Source organism: Coturnix japonica, chromosome 3 (assembly GCF_001577835.2).
Source record: "Coturnix japonica isolate 7356 chromosome 3, Coturnix japonica 2.1, whole genome shotgun sequence".
Classification (NCBI taxonomy): domain Eukaryota; kingdom Metazoa; phylum Chordata; class Aves; order Galliformes; family Phasianidae; genus Coturnix; species Coturnix japonica.
Genome location: NC_029518.1, coordinates 79,865,412 through 79,888,377, shown reverse-complemented (window position 1 = coordinate 79,888,377; position 22,966 = coordinate 79,865,412). Strand labels below are relative to the sequence as shown.

Here is a 22,966-nt window from a genome sequence, read left to right as displayed (position 1 = left end):
ACCGGCAATGCCTCTTCAGTCTAATACATCTGCTTTCAACATTATCTCTTATTTCCTCCTCAGCCAGCTTCTTACTCATCTCACAATTCTTCTTCTCATCATCCTTCTCCCCAGCACAACACAAATTCTCTTGTGCTGTACTGCCAGAGCTCAGGTAACAAGTAAAAGGGACACAAATACAAATTCAGTCCCCTGTGTACTATTTGCACATTTTACAGTACATAATCACTGAGTAAAACTCAGAAATAAAACAGGGGCTACATATGCCAATGTGATGACATATGCCATCTTCTCAGGTGACATTTGTTACAGTCTGTATTCAAGTTGAATCCCAGGGGAAAGAAAATTCTCTTCACCTTCATTTCACTTGTTCTATGTTCACAGGACTCAGTAACCAAGCAGTTAGGACCTTCATCCAAGAAGCTGAAGATACATACATGACAACGGAATCAGAAAATGAGACTCCCTGCTTTCTTGCTTGGTCTTTTGATCACAGCATCACACTTGCAGAATATCTGGATGCCGCTTAAAACACAGCTGAAGAATTGAGCACAGGCCACTCAGTCATTCTGTGCCAGGGTCTATGTCATTTGCATTCACTAGGCAAACATTAAATCCACAAAACAGACCAAAGTCTTTAAGAGTTTACATGGAGTTTAAACACTATCTGGATGGCATTAGACCTTAATCGGGACTTTGTGAACTCAGGGATGGAGTCCCCTTAACTCTAAAACAGGTATTTTAAATGTGTACCATCCCCTTGGGTAAATGGGAAGGGTTTTCAGAACCAGCAAACAAAAAGACATAAGAGACCTTTGATACCTTTAAGTACGGCATTAAATGAACTATTTCTGTAATAAACAAATAAATGAGAAATAGTTTTTATAGTTTAAGAGAAACCAAAAAAAGATGAACCCTACAGACATAAACAAGTATTTATGATACACTAAACATGTAAGGTAAATCAGTCTTGTTTCAGAAAAAAAATAATGCTTAATTGTATTATATGAACTACTTTCATGTAATGAAGTATAAAAAAAAGTAGCTATGGCAGATACTTAGAGGTGACTGTTTATTGAATTATATACTGGCTCTGTTAAAGAGTAATGACTACCAAAGCATGATGTTTGAAATATCAAGAAGGAAATAGATGACATAAAAGACTAAGAGCCTGGAAAATTTGTTTTTTCCATGTATCAAGCCTTGCCAAGGGAGAACAAAAAGCATATAAAACCACAAAAAACTGCCTCCCTCAAAACAGAACCCAGCCAAAGAGTCTTTAAAAAAAAAAAAAAAGAGGAAAAAAAAAAGAGAGAGAGAATTAGAAGAAGGAAAGCTATACCATTCAGCTTGAGACACTGGATGCCAAATTTCTGTAAGGAAATATTTTCCCTGAGTTATAAATAGCTGGAAATTCAAGTTTATTATAGAAGATCCTAGTAATCCTTAATTAAAGCAGTGCAATTTAATGTAACCATAAATGTAATCAAATTAAAGAAACATGCTTTTTTAAGCTCTGTCACTGTTTCAAAACTTCTAATGAAGGCACCAAGGTTTATTCAGACTTCTCACTTTCATTCCATGCAGCTCATCTACATGGGGATTAACAGCACTGGCAAATATTACCCAGAGATGATCAAAAGTAACTAAAGAGACCCAAAACCAAGGGAGAATAAACTGAAGGTTTGGTTTTTTCAATCTAACTGAGTTGAAGCCTCTGCTTTCCTTTTCCACAAGGTGGTGTTCTGCCACAGAGGACAACAGAGCAAAAGCAGGACCATCTGATAGCAAATTTGCTCGAGAGAATGGTTTTAAAGACGAATCAGCAGGGATGTGGCATTACGACCTTGTATGCACACGTGCAGCAACATGGATAAATGCCCAAAAACTGAGTAAAGGCTCTGAGATTACAAAAAAAAAAAAACCCAAACAATTGCTGGAAGGAGAACAAAGAAAACAGTGGTCAATTTTCTGAATGCACAGACATCTCTAAACTTTACAAGACATAGAAGAAATAAACAGGAAAAAAATAAAATATTACTACAAAACTATGATTGAAGTGCTATTGCAGAGACTTGTTTATACAGCACACACCATGAGAAGATGTACATAAAAGATATTAATTCCCAATTTAACCAGGGAAAAAGGTGCGGAGATTCACCTGGAGATATGAAGAATATATACCGATATTCAGAAAATGGAGGGACACAACTGGTGAATATTCCCCTCATGAGGCCCCCCCTGGAGTATTGTGTCCAGGTCTGGGGCCCCCAGTACAAAAAAGACCAGGAGCTGTTGGAGAGGGTCCAGAGGAGGGCCACATAGAAGATCAGAGGGCTAGAGCACCTCCCCTGCAAAGACAGGCTGAAGGAGCTGGGCTTGTTCAGTCTGGAGGAAAGAAAGCTGTGGGGTGACCTAATTACAGCCTTTCAGTACCTGAAGGGAGACTATAAACAGGAGGGAAGTTACCTCTTTGAAAGGGTATATAGCAGCAGGAAAAGGGGAAATGGGTTTAAGTTGAAGGAGGAAAGATTTGGGTTGGATGTCAGGGGGAAGTTCTTTACTATGAGAGTGGTGAGGCACTGGAACAGGCTGCCCAGAGAGGTTGTGGATGCCCCATCCCTGGAGGTGTTCAAAGCCAGATTTGATGGGGCCTTGGGCAGCCTGGTCTAATATTAAATGTGGAGGGTGGTGGCCCTGCCTGTGTCGGGGTCATTGGAGCTTCATGATCCTTCAGGTCCCTTCCAACCGAAACCATCCTATAATTCTATGAAAAAGATAAACTGAGCCATCCATCCTAGAATGTCTACTGCATGCCGCTGACATGACTGCTGTATGGCCACTAGCCAGGAGCACATATCAAAATAATTCATCAGCCCTTGAGAATTTTTCCACAAGTAAATTGTTCATTTCATACTATTACACACTCATAACTTGAACAGAAATACCACAGTCAAATACTTTGCAAATGCTTTAGATGGCAGGACTAAGATTCAAAATTCCATTTCCACACAGGAGAAACAAACAGAACCACAGAATGTTTGAGGTGGAAGGAATCTCTGGATGTCATCTGGTCCAGCATCCCCTATTGAAACACAAAGCATTTCAATAAAGCAATACATAACACTTAGGATTATCATTATTGTATGTAATCCTGATTAATTAAATACTGTCTGATTAATGATCATACTTAATACTGACTGATTAATTAAAATAATTGTTGTATGTTTGTCTTTTAGAAATTCTATTTGGTTCATTTCTCATGGGATGCTCCCATCCATTGCCATCCTTGTGGCCCTTTGCTGGACCCAATCCAGTATGTCCACGTGACTTCTAAGGGGAAGTAAACATACAGCTACTACTTTAGTCCATCTCTTCAAATTTAATTCAAATGTGCCTATAACTTTTATTAGAGGGTTTGTGAGAGCTCATGATAGAGTAGTGATTTAGATATATCAGGAAGTTACCTGAATAGAGGATTCATTATTGCAAATACATCTAACATTTCCACCATCATTTCCTTTAATTGTAAAACCCAAATGTAATCTGCTATCACACCTATTAAATTGTTGCAAGGCTGTTTACAACTAAATACAAGTCATTCAAAAACAAAATAAATGTGATTTTAAACACAAGGGGAATTCAGCCAAACTATAAATGCTTCTGCTGCCAGAGTGGACAGTTCTTTGGTATAATTAGGTTAAACACCTACAAGGAGAGGCTAAGAAAGCTGCGGCTGTTTAGTCTGGGGAAAAGGAGGCTGAGGGGAGACCTTATCACCCTCTTCCAGTACCTGAAAGGTTCTTACAGTGAGAGTGGGGCAGGTCTCTTCTCACTAGTGACAAGTGACAGGACGAGGGGAAATGGCCTCAAGTTGAGCCAGGGCAAGTTTAGGTTGGATATAAGGAAGAACTTCTTTACAGAAAGGGTAGTAGGGTACTGTAATACGCTCCCCAGGGAGGTGGTTGCATTGCTTCCACATCCAGTGGAGGCTGCAGTTATCTGATGCTATGAGAGTCATACCAAAGGATAAGTCCTGATAGAACATGGGCTCTAAATACAAGCAGAGGCCTCTGGCATGAAAAACACACCAAACTTCCAACTAATAGGAAAAGAGCTCTGTCTGATACATAAATACAAATCTACTCAAAAGAAAGTGTATGCAGCCATGTTAGGCCACATTCTGCTAAACAAATCACCGGAATACTAATAAGCATGTATGCTTGTTTCCCTTGGTATCTCCTAGATCTTAGCAAAATGCAGCAAGAGATTTCATATAACAACAGATTAAATAAAGCAACCCCTTTCTGGATGAAAGAACACCTGTTTTGGGCCAAACACAGAAAAGCATCTTTTCCAAACAATTTTACAGAGTCCATAAATCAATATAATTTCTGCTTGCAGGAGTCAAACACAGGGAATAAGAGAAGTCTTCACCTCAGACCTTTTTCCTTTACAGCAGACTGAAGAGGTGATCTCTCGCATCTTTTGCGCGCAACACCTGCTGGATATTGTTTTCCATGATGCAGTTTACACTTGGCTTGCAGCGGATGTCCGTAGCTGATTGGAGATGCAAATAAAACCTGCAGCTGCCTCCATCAAATAGTTTGCCTGTATAACCAATTCCAGTGAACTCAGCTTGAACTACAAATACACACAGACTAAAACCTTGACTCCTTTCTTCTTGTTTAACTGAAAAAGCAGTCACACATTCAAATACTGTTTAGGAACGTCTACTTCTACATTTCTTTTAAAAGCCTAAGCACTAATATTTCATTAATACATTTTTAGTACAGAAAAGAAGTTCTTTCATATTATATTCTTCAAACTACACGAAAGATTATACCAACATTCTTTATTAGATTATTTCTCATTTTCCCTCTTTCATGAGTTCAAAAGTAATACAAACAGGCTTAAAGTCTCCTCATCACTGTTTTATCATATCGTGCATTTGAATTGCTTTCTGAAACTACTCCTGTTACTTAAACAAATTGCATCGGCTATCATACTGATCTCACAGTATCCCGTACTTATTAATAACATCTCATTTTCCTCATAAACTGGATTTTCTTCTCAATCTCTTCATTATTTGATGCAAGCACAGAATGTAAAAGTATTATTTCTTCCAGGTTTGAAGGACTATATGGAAATACTACATCAGGCATGTGCAGTTTTGTTGTTTTGTTTTTTTTTTCCCCAATGGCAATATATAAAACAATGAGTTGCTAGACTATATTATTTGGCATCAGTTCTAATGCAGTCCTCTGCTTCATAACTGTTCATATATTGTTTCTAACCCCCAAACAGTGCAAAGCCAGGTACAGTGAAATAACAGAATACAGTTTAACTGGTGGTTATGTCTCAGGTACACAGTAACAGCTGTGCTAGATAGAAAATTAAGAACAGTAATTAAGAGAGCAAAACCTAGTAAGACCACCTAATCATACAACCACAGAATGGACTGAGTTGAAACGGACCTTTAAGACCATCTAGTCCCAATCCCCCTGCTATAGGCAGGGACATCTCCCACTAGAACAGGTTGCTTAAAGCCCTACACAGCCCCACAGAGTGGGCATCCCCAACCTTACTGAGTAACCTCTTTCAGCATTCCAACCTGTCCAGGCAGATGCAGGCTATTCAAACTGCTGTTCTGACAGCCTTGAGGATTTGAAACGTCAGGAACTGCAGACTGAATGTCCAGCAATAGTAGCAGCTAGTTCTAACAGCAACTGCAAATCACAACCTATTCCCTGCCAGGATGCTCTGAAATGAGCAGAACTATCACAAGATACTCAGAAGAATAAAACCAAGCCCATAGGCTATTCCAAGCCTGCAAAAACAAAGATATTCCTCTTCATTCGTGTATGTATATGACATAAAGTAACATGACAGAACCAAAATGTTAAACAGAGTATGTCAACTAACAGACTCCTGGATGAGTCTGAACTCTGAATTATCAGGGACAACTTGAATTGCCATTTTCTAAAAGAAAAAAGATTTGCTATTTTCTACAAATGGAGTACATGTGTTATCAGAGAAGTTTGCATACAAGTGTCAATCACAGCTATCAATAGTTCATGCAACCTAAAAGCAGACAGATGTTCTGTAGTCACAGATGATTGTGTAATGTTTGCAAAATAATGATGAAGGGAATGTATTACTAGAATCAGGCAGTAGCAGAGGCACAGATGACCACAGTTAGACTTATGTTACAGAGGAAACATTAATAACTAACAGTACTACAGGCCTATTGTTAGTAAGATCCCAGCACTTCTGGTCACTTAGCAAAAACTAAAAATGTATTTTCAGGACACAGTGTATATGTTACCATTTTCTGTTTTCCTAAATGCTCCCCTTGGCTAACAAGCAGCATTTCTCCATTAACCAAGTTGATTTGCAGCCAACTCACTTTCATCCATTTCCCTATCTTGGTCAAAGTCTGGAAAAGCAATTATACTCTGCCATCTGTGTTGGATGAAAAGGATACAGAGAACTGTGATCAACAGCATACTGATGACACTGGAGCCAAAACCTCCCACACTTTCCTTTACTATTATTTATGGTAATAGTATTATGGTGTGTATGGTGTTCTACGGGCAAGACTGAAGACAGAATTCTAGAACGTAGAAAGAGTGGTGTTTTTCCATGCACTGAAAAAGCAGAGGCATGATCATCATTACAAGACCAACATGTGAAAGCAATTTGCCCTTTATAATACTTCAAGCTATCAATGGCAAAAAAAAATGAATACACTGACAAGGCAGTCCATTCACCCTATCAGATATGCTCTTTGAATACCTCATTGTCAATAAAAGTGAGTTATGTTTAGATCCTTGAGAATTCAAGTAAAAAGCTGGAAGCAAATAAACTATCCTCAATTATTAGTGTCATCAAAATCACCTTCTGCGTCCAAAACCAATACCTAATCAAGGAAATTTTTAGCTCAACTACAGCTGGCCTACTGCTGCTTTTTCCACAGCTCTCCCCAAAAGACACTGATAAAAATGACAGTAATTTAATGATTATTTATTTAGCCATAGTTGGCAACTTGTACTCCAGGAGAATCTGAGATCTATGAAGCTCCTTAGAAGGGTAACATCTGTAAAGTGTTACCATAATAATTTCCCAATAGCAGGAAGGAAATTATTGTATCTTGAACACTACAACATTCTCAGTGTTATAAGAATGTTCCACTTTTCACAACAGAATCAGTAAATTGTGATTATATTTAAAGAATATCAATTTCTGACCATTTAAGTGGTAACAAGTAAAGATACTGAAATTTCTCCTTATTTAAAATTCAGAAAAAGACAGGTATGCTGTTTACTTTTAAATAAATACACTATTTATCATTTTACTTCAAAACAAATAGAATAATATGCCACTGTAAAGATATGTATACTTGAGGCTTCTGACAAACTGGTTAAGTTTCCAGTGTATAGTATGTATTATGAACAGACACCAATGTATGAAATTTTAACATATCTAATCATGCAAACATGAAAATAGCGAAGTGGAAAAGGCAGAAGAATATGAGTGGTACTGGAGAAAATATGAGAAAAACAGAATGGAATCATACCACTTCAGACTACTTTGGAAAAATAAAGGTTGTCATGGCAAAAGTCATCATGAGATCTCCTGGTGTTTTATTGCTTCCACTTCTTGACCTAGCAAAGACTTTTTTTCAGCCTTAATATTCTAGAAACTAAGATATACAACATATGAAAAGAAGAACGCACTGCTGTAGGATTGATAATAAGACCAGTGGATCAGTGTTAACTAAGTGTAAAATATGTAATCCAGCAATACCACTAAGCCCAAGATGTCCACACATGACCTTACTGATAAAACTGAATTGGAACTTAAGATATGTGAACAAGAATGTATCAACACTACATTGTTGTCTACAGGTTTGCTCAGTAAAGTCCATTTACACCTTCACATATACAGTCTTAAGACAAAATGTAGGACATAGGGACCTGTGGCCTTTTGGGGGCATGGAGTACAAGATATCATAGAGCATCTTAGATGACATTTCTCAGCACCATCAGCAATGGCCAAAAGCATACAGAACAATTCAACTGAGTAATATGGGCACAATTCTGATGGTTAATTGCAAGTACCTTTTGAGATGCATCCTACTTGACTGCCAGCTACCATTACACAGATCTCCCATAAATCCTGTTTGGTACTGGCCAACATTCTGAGATGTCTCAGTTACCTTGGACCTTTTCAAACAGTACCAGTCAACTACACTTTAGCAACTTCATCAAGTCTAAAGATGAAAAGATGACAGGGAGATAAGACAATTCTCAGTGACCAGCACATTCCTCTCCATACAGCCTACACCCAGCTTGGTTCGTAGCTAAACTAATCCATTTCCATACCATTCAGGCAAAGTGACAAATAGTAGGTCCAAGCAGCTTCCCTATCCTTTCTCTTCTCTTTCCCAATATATTCTTAATATAAGCTGTTTTGCCATTTATGAAGCCAACACATAGTTCAAGTCAAATTACGTTTCCAAGCTTTTAAAAATTCAGCTGTGATCAGCTATAGATTCAGTTAAATCTTTTTCCTAATCCCAGTGTTCCACATGATATACCTTCATCACTTAGCTTGCTCCCCCATTTCTCACATACTAACACCTATATTTAATCTCATCTTAACTACTTGCATTAAAAGTAAACCCTAAAGCCACATATAGTTCCTTTCCAGATGCTGCTGTTCAATTATTTCCCAGTGGATTTCACCTAACATTCCACCAATGTCCTCTGGCGCTTCAGTCCACATCTCATGCATTCAAAGCCTTTAAACTTTTTCTTTTTTTCCAAGAAACTCATAAACTAACACCTTTATTCTCATACAAAACAGCTAACATCTGTGTTCAAAAAAAAAAAATAACCAGCCAAACAAAGAAGAAATATCTGTCCAGTACAGCTTTTTACCAACACACTGTTAGCAGTTTCTGCGTGTAATAAATCTATTATTTTTTTTTAAAGCTGCTGAGAAGAACTCTTAAATACATATAATCCAACTAATATATTCAAACGGAATATAAAAATTGGAGTATGTTTCATTCATTTATATCAAGCCAAATAATAAATCTCTGTTTAACAAAGGAATAATCTAAGAACAGCATGAGGTACCACAACACTGAGATAGGGAGGAAGTATAATGTACTCCCTATCCCCCGCAGCTTCTGTTTCACAATCAGATTTAACCTCAAACAATGGTCAAGATCTTCACTGCCAATCATTACATCTATCTGAGTCAAAGTCTGGAAAGTTGATTACTTTCAACTCAATACCTTAAGAAACCTTAAAACTAACCCTGTAAGGTTTTTCTGTTTTCTGACTCCTTTGGAGCAAGATATTGATTAAAGTGCCGGAAAGTCAGAAAAATACAATCCATATCTGATTCATAATCTCCTGAACAAACTGTTTATTCATTAAATCCTTCTCCCTACCAATACATTGCAAAACTGAAAAGAAACCTTTTATCTTCACTCCACTACTCAGCTTTAAAGTTTGTGCACAATTTTGACATTTCTGTCCCATGAGGTCTATGCCTGTGTAAACCACTAATACAGCAGCAATAAAATATTTCCCTTTTGCTGAAAAGCTAAAATGCTGAATTAGCTTTACTGGTATTTAGCACAGTTGGAAAGCCTGATTTTGATCACGGAGTTACAGGTCTCATATTACATGTTCTTATCTCAGACATTCCAAATCAGCCAATAAAGCAAGTTTTCTGAGAGCTTCAATATCCTGCTGAGTTCTTCCACGTGACAGAAAATGGATGGGTTAAATAGTCAAAGGGAACCTTTCCCTATAAATTTGTGTCTGGCAGCTTGTCTTTCACATTCTTAAAATTAACATCTTTCTGTTCCATTATTTTCTGAACATCAGTTAATTGATGAGCCTTACTTCTTACAAGAAGTTGGGTGAATGGTCCTTGATGGCACTATGAGTGCGCCAAGGTCCATGTGTGCATGATGATGTGCCCTGGCACACACTTCAGCACACATTCCCCAGCAAGTTCACAATAGTAAGCACCATCTTTAACGCACATTTTCCTCTTCATACTTCATGTATCTTTTAAAATATACATTTGGGGGGAAAAGAAGAATGTTAAGGAAAATAGGCCGTCTTTGTTAAATGAATGAGGGAGCCGAACAATTCAAGAGAGTTCAACACAGCCTGAAGTATTAAATAACTACTTTGCTGGAGTCCCCCCCAGTTTCCTTTAACATAACTCCTTCCACATTTGACACATCAAAGGATTTCAGTAACCTTCAATTCCTAAAATTTCATGGAATCATCGCCTTGGTTAAATACCACAAATATTTATGCTGTGAAAGAGGGTGACAAGAACTCATTTCAGCTTTATCTCTGGACTGTACCTACACTGCACCCCACATGATATTCACAAGGAAACAAATTCTAATACACCTCTTACACCTCTTCATATGCAAGTGAATCTTTCATAACAGGTTCTGCAAGAACAAGAGGTACCTTCTTCCTCCAAAACAATTACAAGTTTTAAAAAAAAAAAGGATTAAAATTGAGAGTAAATAAATGTAACTTCATTCTAAGTACCCAACATTCTGCCTTTAAGCCCAAGGAAGAATAAACAAATTGTTGATCCAAGCAACCACAGAAACTACTGTTATTACAATTAGTATCCTCATCAAACATTTTCAGGATTCAAAATTTGACTCATTACGAACAGTAAATATTTTGCTTTATGAAAACTTCTATGCCTGACTTACTGCTAGTTTGATGAGGCAGGTTGTGAGATTTCCTTCCTCAAAGTACAGTAACTCTGTAGCTGGAAGATCCACAAATTGTAAATTGAGCCACTATTAAGATTAAAACCAGAGCTAATGATAAAAGCTCCATTTATTTCTGCAGAAATTAAACATGAATCTAGCTCATCTTAGACAAGCCACTTATCTTTACCCCCAGCAAAAGCAAATAGGAAATGAATTAAGAAGAATGGTCTCGAGACATATGAATTGTCAGAATGATGATTTGACACATGGGGTGTCTGAAATTAATCTCCCTCCTTGAGCTGGCAAGAGAGGAAATGAACATCCCTGCCCGTATGCAGTCTTTGAAGGAGGTGGAGGTGGGACAAGTCAAAAACAAGATCTCACCAAAAAACAGATGTTGGATCTGAGCAGAAATTTCCTGTGTATTTTTTTAATTCCCAAATTTGCAGAGCAAGATCTGTAAAATCCTTTACAGCATCTCCAGCTGCATTACAAAGTTCTAAACCTACATAACAATCCCAATATAGCATAGATCTGTATCAGCTAAAAAGTTTCTGTTATCTTTCCATCATTCACAATCCAATAGCATTAAAAAGAAAAAAAAAGTCAGTGATTTCACATGTGTCAAACCTACACTTTATTATCCAACCTTGATCTTCTAATATTCTGTTTGGCACCTTTAGAAAACTGACTGCTTGGCCTTTTCAGACTTTCCACTCTTCAGCGCTTTATGCAGCAATGTTCTCGAGCTGTTATATAACAGCATGAAGAATATCTGGCTGAAAAAATTGAGATGAGTCTATTGAACTGGTCTTCTAAAGGGAAAATTCCACTTGACTTAAAGGAAATTTTTGGAAAGAGTTTGACAGTGAACTCTCTCTACTGCTGTTAAACTCAGTGGGAGTGTATTTTGCGTTTCATTTTGTACCTTCAGCGTTAGCACATGTTAAATGCCATTTACCATCCCCAAAGTCATCAAGAAATGATACAACATGCTGATATCAACAGTTAACAATTTAAATTATTCTTCATTTCAAGTAATCCTTCCCACTTTATTCTTCTGATTGCATTTATTGGTTGAATAACATCGTACGCTTTCTGTCTTATCAAGTAAATAAGCAATACTTGGAAATGTGTGGAAATCTGTAACAAACCAGAGAAGTCTAATTCTTGGGATGCGTTCTGTACTGACACAGCATGTAGAGGAATACACAGGGCTCGAAATTAGGAATTTCAAAGTCTCTTAGGAATGAGTTATTTAAACTACATGAAAGACAACGTTACTTCTCAATACTTCTGAAGTTCTGGGTAAAGCACAGAGAGAAAGAGAGGGGGGAAAAAAAAAAAAAGGATGCCAGATCCTTGCCCCTTGAAATGAATGTACTTGCTCTGTACTGAGTACTGAGTTCATTAAGCATCTTTCAGTAATATCATCCTTCTAAAACTCAGGAAACCAGAATTCCACAATATAAAGTTTACGACGTTCAGATTTTCTTTCCTCCCATACTAGACTAAGTATGCAACTTTCAGCACAGCAAAACAAACTGAATGTAAATTATGATGTACTTATTGTACACTGTAATTGCCATAATATATTTGCAATACCAGAAATCCTGTATAATTCTTAAAATAAATATGTTAAATAAAAAAATAAAATAAAATTACCGAGTAATGTAAGAAGAGTCTGCAATGCACTTTCATTGCTGGAACATATAATTACACAGAGATAAAAAGAACACTAAGTGCAGTATGTCCCAAATCAATCACTCTGAGGAGTAGCTAAAAGATTCATATATAACAGACATGCCTTCTCTTCCCAGGCAGCATAATATCAGACATCTCCATTTTTATGCTGTAATTTCAATCAAGATTCAGTTGTTGAACACAAGAGGTGGTAAAGACAAAAAGAGATAAACTTGTCAGTTTTCATCACATTATTCTTGAATTACTTTAAAAATAAATCTGAGAGGTTTCTAGCGTACCATTAAAAAATGACAGCACACTGCAATATTTAAACTACTAAATTAAAACTGCAAAAGTAACACAACTACAGAATTATAGACCACAGTAGTTGGAAGGGACCTCTGGAGATCATGGAGCACAACCCCACCTGCCAAGGCAGGTTCCCTACAGTAGGTTACACAGCAAAGCATCCAGGCTGGTCCTGAACATCTCCAGAGGAGACTCCAGAGCCTCTATGGGCAGCCTGTTCCAGTGCTCTGTTGCTCTCAGAGAAAAAGAAGCCCTTTCTCATGCTCAGATGGAACTTCAGGGTTCTATTTCGTGCCCTCCACCCTCTGTACTGCCACTGGGCACCACCAAAAAGAGCCTGGCCTCATTCACTTGGCTCTCACACATGAGATATTCACAAGATCCCTGTTCAGTCTTTTCCATGCTGGTAACATCCAGGGCTCTCAGTCTTCTTCATAAGGGAAGTACAGCAGGCCCCTAATCATCTTCATAGCCCTCTGCCGGAGTGCATTTTAGGTCTAGGTCATTAAACATAATTAGGCATATAAGATATAAATCACTGTGACCTAGGCACTGAAACAGATGTTAACTGTCTAAATTAAAGGACCTGAGCTTTGGTTTGTTTTTATACAAATTTATACATGTTTTGAATTCATCTGTAGTTCTATAACTAACATTAATGTATACCATGATTGCAGTGATAACATATCAATCAGTTAATAACTCAGCATACTGCATCCAACACAGGACCCTAAATCTGTGCCAGAAATTAGACAAGATTACATTGTACAAATAAGCATTTTTTAGATTTGTGGCTCCTACAGTCACAGCCTCATCCAGCAGAGTGAGAGTCCAGAGCATTATTTTTTAATCATTTTAGTTCTGCATGTAATAGATACAAGCAGCTCTCAACAAAGCAGATAAATAATAATATAACACACCTTTCAGTGCATCTAGCCAGTGGCTCATAACAATACAACTTGTCCAAGAGAAAGATGCTTATTACCTATTTATGTTGAGCTACAACCTTCCTGCAGTTGAGTTTTCTGATTGAAAGCAGAAGATGAATATTCACACCGAAATAGACATTTGGACTCACCAAACTCATATTGTCCAATGTACTCTAAGTCATGTGACACAATCAAAAAACTGAATTTGGAACAGCCTGTATTTTAAGAATCACTTAAATGTTTATTCCCACAGTCCTTATTAACCAAGCTTCAAACTCTCTTAGGAAGCTATTCACTCTTGCTCCTATGGACACTGCATCATCTAACTCGATTCCTAAACCTAATTGATATAGGTCTGTCATTTTGATTCAAAAGCTACTACAAACCACCAGCACTTGATTCTTAGCTCTTAAACTTCTACTCCATATTTAATCTGAGTATATATGTCTGTATGTGTGTAGCAACACTCTCTTATTTTAAGCTCTTCTCTCTCTGCCCAGGGATCCCCCAGGTCCCAACAACAGCTATCTAACAAACTAAAAACATCTCATTTTCTACAGCCATCAATTGAGCTACTGTGGTTTCTCTATCATATAAAGTAGAACATATCTTTTCTTGAACATAGTAGTTACAAGAATGCACTCAAGCATAAGGAAAACTTATAGATGTTGTTTGAGCATCCATGTGAGAAAAATGAATATTTGAACATCCATGAAAGGTGGAAAAAAAATTACTAAAATCATCCAACAAAACAACAGGGAGGTAATGCAGAAGAAAATGTTTGAATATTCCTATTGACCAGCATGTTGGTGGGCTCCATGACAAGTCCATGCCTGGTAAGAGCACAGCAATCTACAGGAGGGTATGACAGTTCCATTGGTGCCAGCAGCAGCACCAGGAGCAGGCTCAGTATCCGCATGGCTTGGAACTGTGGGCAGCACCATGGGCAGCTCTACGAGAGGCCCAGAACAAGAGATTGTGAAAAGTGAACTCAGGTAAGCAAAGATGATACTGTGCCTTGCCAAGATTTTTGTCACCCCACAATTTTTAAACTATCTCACTTTTCACACTGTGAACTATAATGGAAGGGTCGAAGTGTGAGATGCACAAGTGGAACTCTTTTTTAACAGTGCTTCATCCCTGATCCCAGATCGACTCAGAAGAAGCCTACCTGCATAGTTTAAAACTTGCCATGTTCACAGAATCACTGAAGTTGCAAGTGACCTATAAGATCATTTGGTCTGTTAACTAATCCCCACCATGCCCACTAACCGTGTCCCTCAGAGCCACACCTATAGCACCTCCCAGGGCAGCCTGTTTCAGCACCTGACCACTCTTTGAGAAAAAAAAACAACAATCCTAATTTCTGATACAGGCTATTTCTGATACAGGCCAGACTGCCATGGCCTTCTTGGTCACCTGGGCACACTGCTGGCTCATACTCAGTTGGCAGTCAACCAACACACCACATCTTTTTCCTCTGTGCACCTTTCCAGCCACTCTGTCCCAAGCCTGTAGCACTGTCTGGGGTTGCTGTGATCACTGTACAGGACTCAGCACTTGGTCCTGCTGGTGCTCATACAGTCGGCTTCATCTCATCGATCCAGCCTATCCAGAGCCCTTTGTAGGGCCTTCGTACCCTCAAGCACATGAGAAATACTGCAGTACTGACCAATAGAAGGATAAGGACAGTCGGATACCAGACGCAGACAGCACAGCGGTGCCGCAGGTGACTGCGGGACGATGCGGTGCCCCCCGCCCGGCGGGGCATGGCGGTAGCCGCGCCCCGTTCTCCCCCTGGCGGCGGCGGCGGCGCCTCCCAGGGCCGGCCCCAGCCCACCCCTCCACCCCCCGCGGCGCGGGGCGGTACCTGCCCGGGGTGCGGAGGCGCGGTCGGCTCCCCGATCCACAGCTGCTCCTTGAGGAGGTGCTGGTAGCTGAGGCAGTGCTTCAGCGCCGACGGCACCGTCCCCATGGCGGGGTGGCGGGCGGCCAGCCGCAAGGTCAGCGCAGCTTCCCGGCCCCGCTCCCGCTACAACCACTGGCTGCAGCCCGGTCCCGGCAGCGCCTGCGATTGGCGGAAGGCGAGAGCCCGCCGTGCCGGCACCCCCGCCGCCTACAGTTTGATGCGGCAACCGCGCCTCAGCGCAACCGGCGGTGGCTGCCGCTGCCCCCGCTCCTCACCTGCCCCTCCGCGCCGTCCCGAGCGCTGCTCACACCGGGCGCTGCCTGCCCGCGTCGGGCGGTGCCTTGTCCGGCTCCACAGCTGCCTGCCATTGCGGGAAAGCGTGGAGGGAGCTCTGAGGGGACGCGGGGACAACAGCTGTACCGGGCGGGAGGCACGAACGTGGGACAGCCAACCGCTCTGCCGCAGGGCGACGGCAAGCACACACATCCTGGGGGTATGGAGCCCGGCCTGTGCTCTGCTCTGGGCAAGGAGAAAGGACTGACAGCGAGCCGGCCTGGCTGGGGACCCTGGGGCTGTGCCGATGATTCCAGATAAAACCTTTCCTGGTTGGCAGTTCAGGTGGCAGCAGGTCTTCGACAAAAGTCTTCCTGTGCTTGTCAGCACGTCTGCTATGCAGTTGCGCCGTGGAAACTTAGAGCAAGCAGCACATTGTTCACATTTAACAGCTCTCTCAAAAGCAGCAGGTTGTGTTTTGTCATCTCCCTTCAGTGCTCAGTGTCAGCCAATTTTCCAGGCTCCTCTCAAGTGAAATACCTTATGCTTTCTGGATAATTCCTTTTCTGGGGTATCAGCAAGTTAATAATTTCACTCACCTTTCCCTCGTTTTCTAAAGGAGATTAGCAAGTTTACAGCCAAGTCCCTGCTTCAGCTCTCTGCTGATAGGCATGAGAGTCTCAAGGCAATCAACTTGTATTTTGGGCTTGTTCTTCTGTCTATTGAAACCCTGTAAAACAGCGCTAGGATGTGTTTGCAGGGCTGGGAAATGTTTGTTTTCTGAGGATCGTGACAGAAATAAAATATTTAAAATACAGTTTTACGGTATGTTATAAAATGCCACTCTTGGGCATCTCTGCAGTTTCAAGCCTGCCCACGGGAAAGTGCAGAGGCGATTCTCTGCTGGCTGAAATCTGAAGCAATTCATATCCTTTCTCTTTTCTACCAGATAAGTATTTGCCTTGAAAATTCTTACATGTTCTCAGCTCAAGATTCCACAAATTACCCACTACATGCTGACTCTGAATCCTGCTGCCTGTAAAACCGAGGATAAAATGCGCAAAGGCAATATACACAATAAACAAGCCATATTCTTATGTGTCCCCGTGACAGGCTGTTGATTTCAGATGTGGTGTATGTGAAGAGAACAATACTGCATTGATGTAAATATTTTCTTGTTTTGTACTGTGTTTTCTCAGCAAATTAGAAATGGGCTGAAAAAAAACCAATTATGTGGGAAAGGTAGAGTCTGCCTGTGTATACAGTGTACCTCTCCTGCCTACTTGACCTGGACTCTTCTCCAGTTACTCCAGCACTGGAGTCAAACCTTTAATCATTTATATATGTATATATATATGCCTGAAATTAGTTTCATGACAAGACTCGGTATAAGCCTTTTTCTGTGTAACTGTTATCATAACCAGAAAAACATCGTGCCAGATTTGAATGTTGTATTTCTGGGGCTCAGAGCTTCACAGTCCCCTTCCACACTAAGGCCTCTGTCAACATTTTGTAGCACAAATCGGCTTTAAGACTCAGAGTGCCATTAACTAAGGTGAAAAGGAGCATTTTTAACTGAAATCCCAGTAGTGCTGAGCAGAGAAGGAAAACATAATGATGATACTTGAAAATATAATCCCAAATAAACAGGTTTTCATAGTTTGTTGGTTTTGTTTTGTTTTGTTTTTCTTTTGCATATGTAAACAGCTGCCATAAAATCAAGAGACATGTTTGTATGAGCACAATATTCATCTGAAACTGGCTGGTTCTTAAGATAATCATGATTTATCTACTGGAAAAGCACTGTGCTAAAAGCTTTAGAGTTATACCAAATCACATGCATGGGAGTCATGTGGAACAATACAAAGTAGAAGCAGCTCTGAGTGCACTATATGCAGACCTAATCATGCTGATGCTGTCATTTAGTTGCAGGGGTTAAAAAACTTACTTAACTTCACCCTACAGTATGAGTTAACTTGAAGGTTGTCATGGTACCATGTGCTGCTTAACCTTAATCTAGCCTCAGTGGTAGTACCAGCATATTTACTGATGGAAGGAACGGAGACTTTTGGCAGATCTTTCTGCTGCAGGCCTCTTGTGGTCTGGACCTTTACATGCCCTGTGCTGTTCTTTATTTTGTTTTTTTTGTTGTTCAAAAATGGCATTTTGGAGGAATGTCTGTTTACAAGAACACATGGAAGGACTCAGATGTGTTTAGTGGTATATCAGAATAGTGAACAGAAATTGCACATGGCTGGCTTTTGGCTCTCCATCTGTCTCATAAAACTATTTATCATTTTGATACTCCTCTGAATCTATCATTGTCGTTGGCTTGCTGTATTCTGGTCAAAGGTTTTAAAACGTTTATTAAAAGGAATGCTTTTCACTGCAATAAATAATCTCATAGAAATCCTGCCACCAAGTGTACCAGATGGTAAGAACCAGCACATTTGGGTAAAATGCAGAGAAACTTCAGCTATTACCATGAGAGATATTTCTGTACTGCTTATTGTTTCCATGCAATTACACAGGTAGTTGGCAGTCAGATCATTAGAAGTGGAAACACCAAACTGCTGGATTTCCTGCAGTGCGACACAAACCCTTGGCCAAGAGAAGCACGGTAAAAATAAGTCGATCATTTACAAGCATCTAAAATAAAATAAGAAAGTTGTTTAAAGAGAGATTTGATGACAGTGAGAAGGACAGAATCAGAAGCAAGGGAGCTATTCATACTGCTGATAATCATTAAGTGCCAAACTGGCAAGCAGCCAAGGTGCCTACTAGGCAGGGATCAAAGACACATATGGTGAGTCTCAAACAACAAATAAGCCATAGAATTCTGGCAAGCACTGCAGGAATAATATGCTCCAGCCTTGTCAGAGAAGATGGGGGCTAAAGAAAAAACAACTGCGCTACCAATAGTGGATGATACCTTAGGGAAAGCAAAGCTTTCATCATTTCAGTTTTATTGGAGAAAAATGCAGATAACTTCTCACATATGGTAGGTCTGGTTGATCTAAATTGATGGGAAGTGTAACACAATGTTAAAAAAGATTCTTTACAGTTGTGGCAGTAAATCAGTGTTCCATTAGCAACGGCATCATTCAGAGACAGCATTCTTCAGAGAGGTAGTAATAGATTTACTTTGCCAAAGAAAGACTGCACCCCAGGTGATAGACACCTGGCATCTGAAACAGACATAATCAGGAAGAAAGTCCAAGTTGCATCTTGCCAGATGTTGGATCCTGTTCTTGTCTATTCTTTCCCTAATTCAATCAGATAGCAGTGTTTTAGCCAACTAGAACAAACAAAGAAAATAATAATAATAATAATTCTAGCGCTACTAAGCAGTATTAAGTTAAAGATAAGGAAATTCTATGAGCTTAGAGCTTGTTCCTTAATCATGAAAGCTATTCACTGATGCACAGACTCTTAAAAGAAAGGAATGTGCCATCAGCTATGCTGTATATATAAAGGAAACTGCCTTTTTCACTGTTGAGAATGGTACTCTGAACCTCTCAAGGGCCCTCCGAAGTGCCAGCACTACACAGCTAAATGTAATCATTGTGAGGCTTATCACAGTCAAATACTAATTGAAGCAGAAAGGGTTTATTTATGGGTTACATTTTCCATTTTCCATAAATAGTGAACAAATTGTCTGTTGCCTGACTCCATCTTTTCCAAGTTCTTCATCTTAGGGATCCTACCTACTACTCAGCTTTATCAGGAGAAACTAAGAGCTGATGCCTGAATGGATTTTAAAACTGCTACTATGATATTTAAGAAAACATTTCAGAGCACGTATTTTGCCTACCATTACTCATACTGTTCCCATCTCTGTTTTGCACATAAATGCAGCTGGTATCTCCCTCTCCAGCCAGTCTTTTCTGCCAGTAATTACAGATGTTATTTCTTATATGGAGTATGAGGTGGAATAGGCAGAAACCTCCAATTTCCTTCCTCCCTTTATGTTATTGAGAGTCAGCAGAACAGTACAGATTGTCAGTGGGGCCAGTTTTCTTGCTTTTCCAGTAAGCACCCCCTTTACATCACTCACTGCACAGAAACTCTAAATCATCCTTAAGAAGTGTTTACTGAATAAGGAAATGCTGGGATGACTTTTATGCTAGATTCATTTATTCCCAAGTGCTTAGCATTTATTGGAATTAAAGCAAAACACCACAAATTAATCACCTGGCAAGTGAATTCTACAGTGATTTTTGAGAATAGAGTTTTCCAGAGAGGAAAGAAACAACAACAACAAAAAGACATGGACCTTGTCTGTGTTCTCATAGGGATCAATTCTTCTAACTTACTTTAAACATTTATTTTAAGACACATTTACCACATTCTACTGTATTCATATGTACCTAACATCAAGAACCAGAAGTAACTACTCAGATATAAATAGCTGCATTGCCTAAATATGCTTAAATAAGACCCAGTCCAGCTAACTAGATTAAGTCAATTGTATTGTCATTCCATTCAGCTCAAGTCGAGTTTCAAGTACTTGATTTCTACTTGCTTTGTGCAGACAAGGAAAGTCTCAGACCAGTATTACTTGCAAACCTGCTGCTGGCTTCAGAGAAAGAATCACCGCAGAATCTGAAAGTGGACTGAAATTGCAGCAGGATGACATGTACAGCATTATCTATGTTAAGTTGTCTGATCTTGGTCAAAAATGGATCGAGTCATTTTTTTGTGTATAACCATTTTAATTTAAATGATAATAACTAGAAATGTCATGTACAATTTTATCATTTTATTTTCTGTCATCTTGCTGTTAGGGAAAGATGAAAAAGAAACGTAATCTGAAAATAGGAATATATAATCTCATTGTACCTTGCATGACATATGGTGCCAAACTTGATCTTCTAAAGGTTATACAGTAATAGCTTCGAGGCAGGTAGATAAAAGAGACAAATAGCCAGTGTGTCCCTGCTACAGACTGTCAGAACTGAATGTGGTTTCTACATTAAGGGTAGGGAAGAAGAGATGGAGTAGGACTGGAGCATTTCTGGGAAGCCCAGATAGGAACTGAGTACGTAGGCAGTGAAATAACAAAATAGAGATTGATGAGTTGCTAACTTGGTTGTTGGTGGTTTTATTACAAATCCTAGGATCCAATACTAAAATCTAATATGCAAGAACTTCATACTTTTCTAGGAAGTGACAGTGGATACAGCTCTGACAATTATCTAATTTGGCACAAATATAGGTAGGCAATAAAATTCAGAAGTTAGATTTCATTATTTTTGGTTTTATTCTTGTAATTACTAAGCTGATGTACAATGGAAAATAATTTGTGACTATACCAAGAATGACTATGTTTGAATTAATTTTTTTTAGGTGTTGGCTATATAACTATGTCCTTGTCATTAAACTGTCCCAGAGGAACATCAGTGTTTAAATACCAGTATGGTAACCTGTCTGTCAATATAATTTTTCTATCTATTCTCTGTCACCAGCAGTACTCAACATGGGACAAAAAATAAATGCAGGAAGTCTTCTAGTCCAGTATAAACATGCATCTTAATTTGCCAACCAAAAACTGAAAAAGGCAAAGGTATTACTTAACAAACATTATCCTCCTAATGCAGATACAATAACCAGAGTTCAGTGCAGTGGCTGCGTAAAACTGAAATCATTGATTCCAAGAAGATTCATGTAGTATCCCCTCAAATAACTGAGATAACTGAGTTCTAAATGGCAATTCCTTAAAAATGCAATGAAGGATGGCAGCTAAGTGGGTCAATGAAATCGGTTTTCTGAACTATAAGATCCAAAGCACGGTTATATTTGCATGCTTCATTAAAAATATATTGCAAAATCAGAGTACAGAGAGTTATTTTATGAATTTTTATTTTTTTCTGATTTAGTCAGAACTGTAAGAATATGTAAGAACTCAAACTCAAGGTATTAGGTGTTGGAGATAAGCTGTGTTGTCACTAAGAATACAGGGTTATTCCGGTTATGCCTGGAGGGCATTTTTCTTTAGAGTGCTTAAAATACATGATGTTGCATTAAAAATACAGCAACTACCATCTACCAAATACATTTGTACATGTGTATACAGGGATTTGTTTCAATATTATTTAATATTTTAATTTTTTTTTTCAACCTTCTCCTAGTTCTGAATTTACTAAGGTTCCAAAACGTTTGTAAACTCTATAAAATTTCCAATCATTCTTTGAAGATTTGTATTGCATTCTTAAATTATTGATATGTACTCTGTCCTATTAACTCCTCTTTTAAACTGCTTTCTCTCCAACTAAAATAACAATGATGGAAAAGACAGAAATAATGCATCTTGTGCAATTTTCTGTTCCTTACAGCAAAATACCATGCTTGCCAAGGTAGTCTCTTCGTGTTTAATATGGCATATTTCAATTTACTTTATATCATTTTTACTAAACAATGTATAATTAAAATGGATATTCAATTGAATGCAGTTGTTAAACTATCAACATAGCACAAACCTTTTGGACATAATACTACTAAATAATGAAAAATAAATTGAAATAGTGTGTAATGGGGATGAAAAACAAGTATCATATGCACCATAAGACAAAGTAATCTGAGATCCTCAAGTGTGTGTGTCATTTATTTACTCCATTTCTGTTTGCATTTAACTTCAGAGTCAGACTGCAGTTTTCAGCTGTGTTCTGTGATCTGAAATCCTCTTTGGTAGTATGCGTAAGTTAGGACAAAAGGTTGTATTTTTTGGCTTCAATAGCAAAGACTGAATCAAGCAAATGAATGCTGTAACTCTAGAGGAAGGGATCACATAGGAAGTACTGGAATGATATTTACGTTCAGAGATTCCCTTTGCAGTGTAATAGTAGCAAAAGCAAGTTAAAATAAAACACTTGTAAAAATTGTAGGTTATATTTACTTTTTCACTTCATCATAACATAAGACAAGATCACCCAAATATTCATGTGCTCTACTTCATAATACTGTTGCTATAATAAGCACTTTCTCAAGTCCAAAGCATATGAAATGAAAACATAACTAAGGTTCATCTGAAGAAAAAACTAATAATAGTAAAAAATAATCAACCTTCAAATGGAAATACTGATGCCATGT

The 22,966-nt window shown here is 38.8% G+C and overlaps 1 protein-coding gene across 2 annotated transcripts in view; it reads right to left on the bottom strand.

Annotated features, from left to right (window-relative positions):
• Positions 1 to 16,356, bottom strand: part of HMGCLL1 (3-hydroxymethyl-3-methylglutaryl-CoA lyase like 1) — a 71,429-nt gene extending 55,073 nt beyond the window's left edge. The window contains exon 1 of one of the 2 annotated variants that reach the window (XM_015859229.2): positions 15,880 to 16,356. In XM_015859229.2, the coding sequence (XP_015714715.1) occupies positions 15,880 to 15,972 (93 nt within the window). In that variant the 5' untranslated portion in view covers positions 15,973 to 16,356. Of the gene's footprint in view, positions 1 to 15,565; positions 15,788 to 15,879 lie in introns of those variants that run through there. The other variant, XM_015859228.2, reaches the window with a different exon arrangement.
• Positions 16,357 to 22,966: the final 6,610 nt, after the last annotated feature.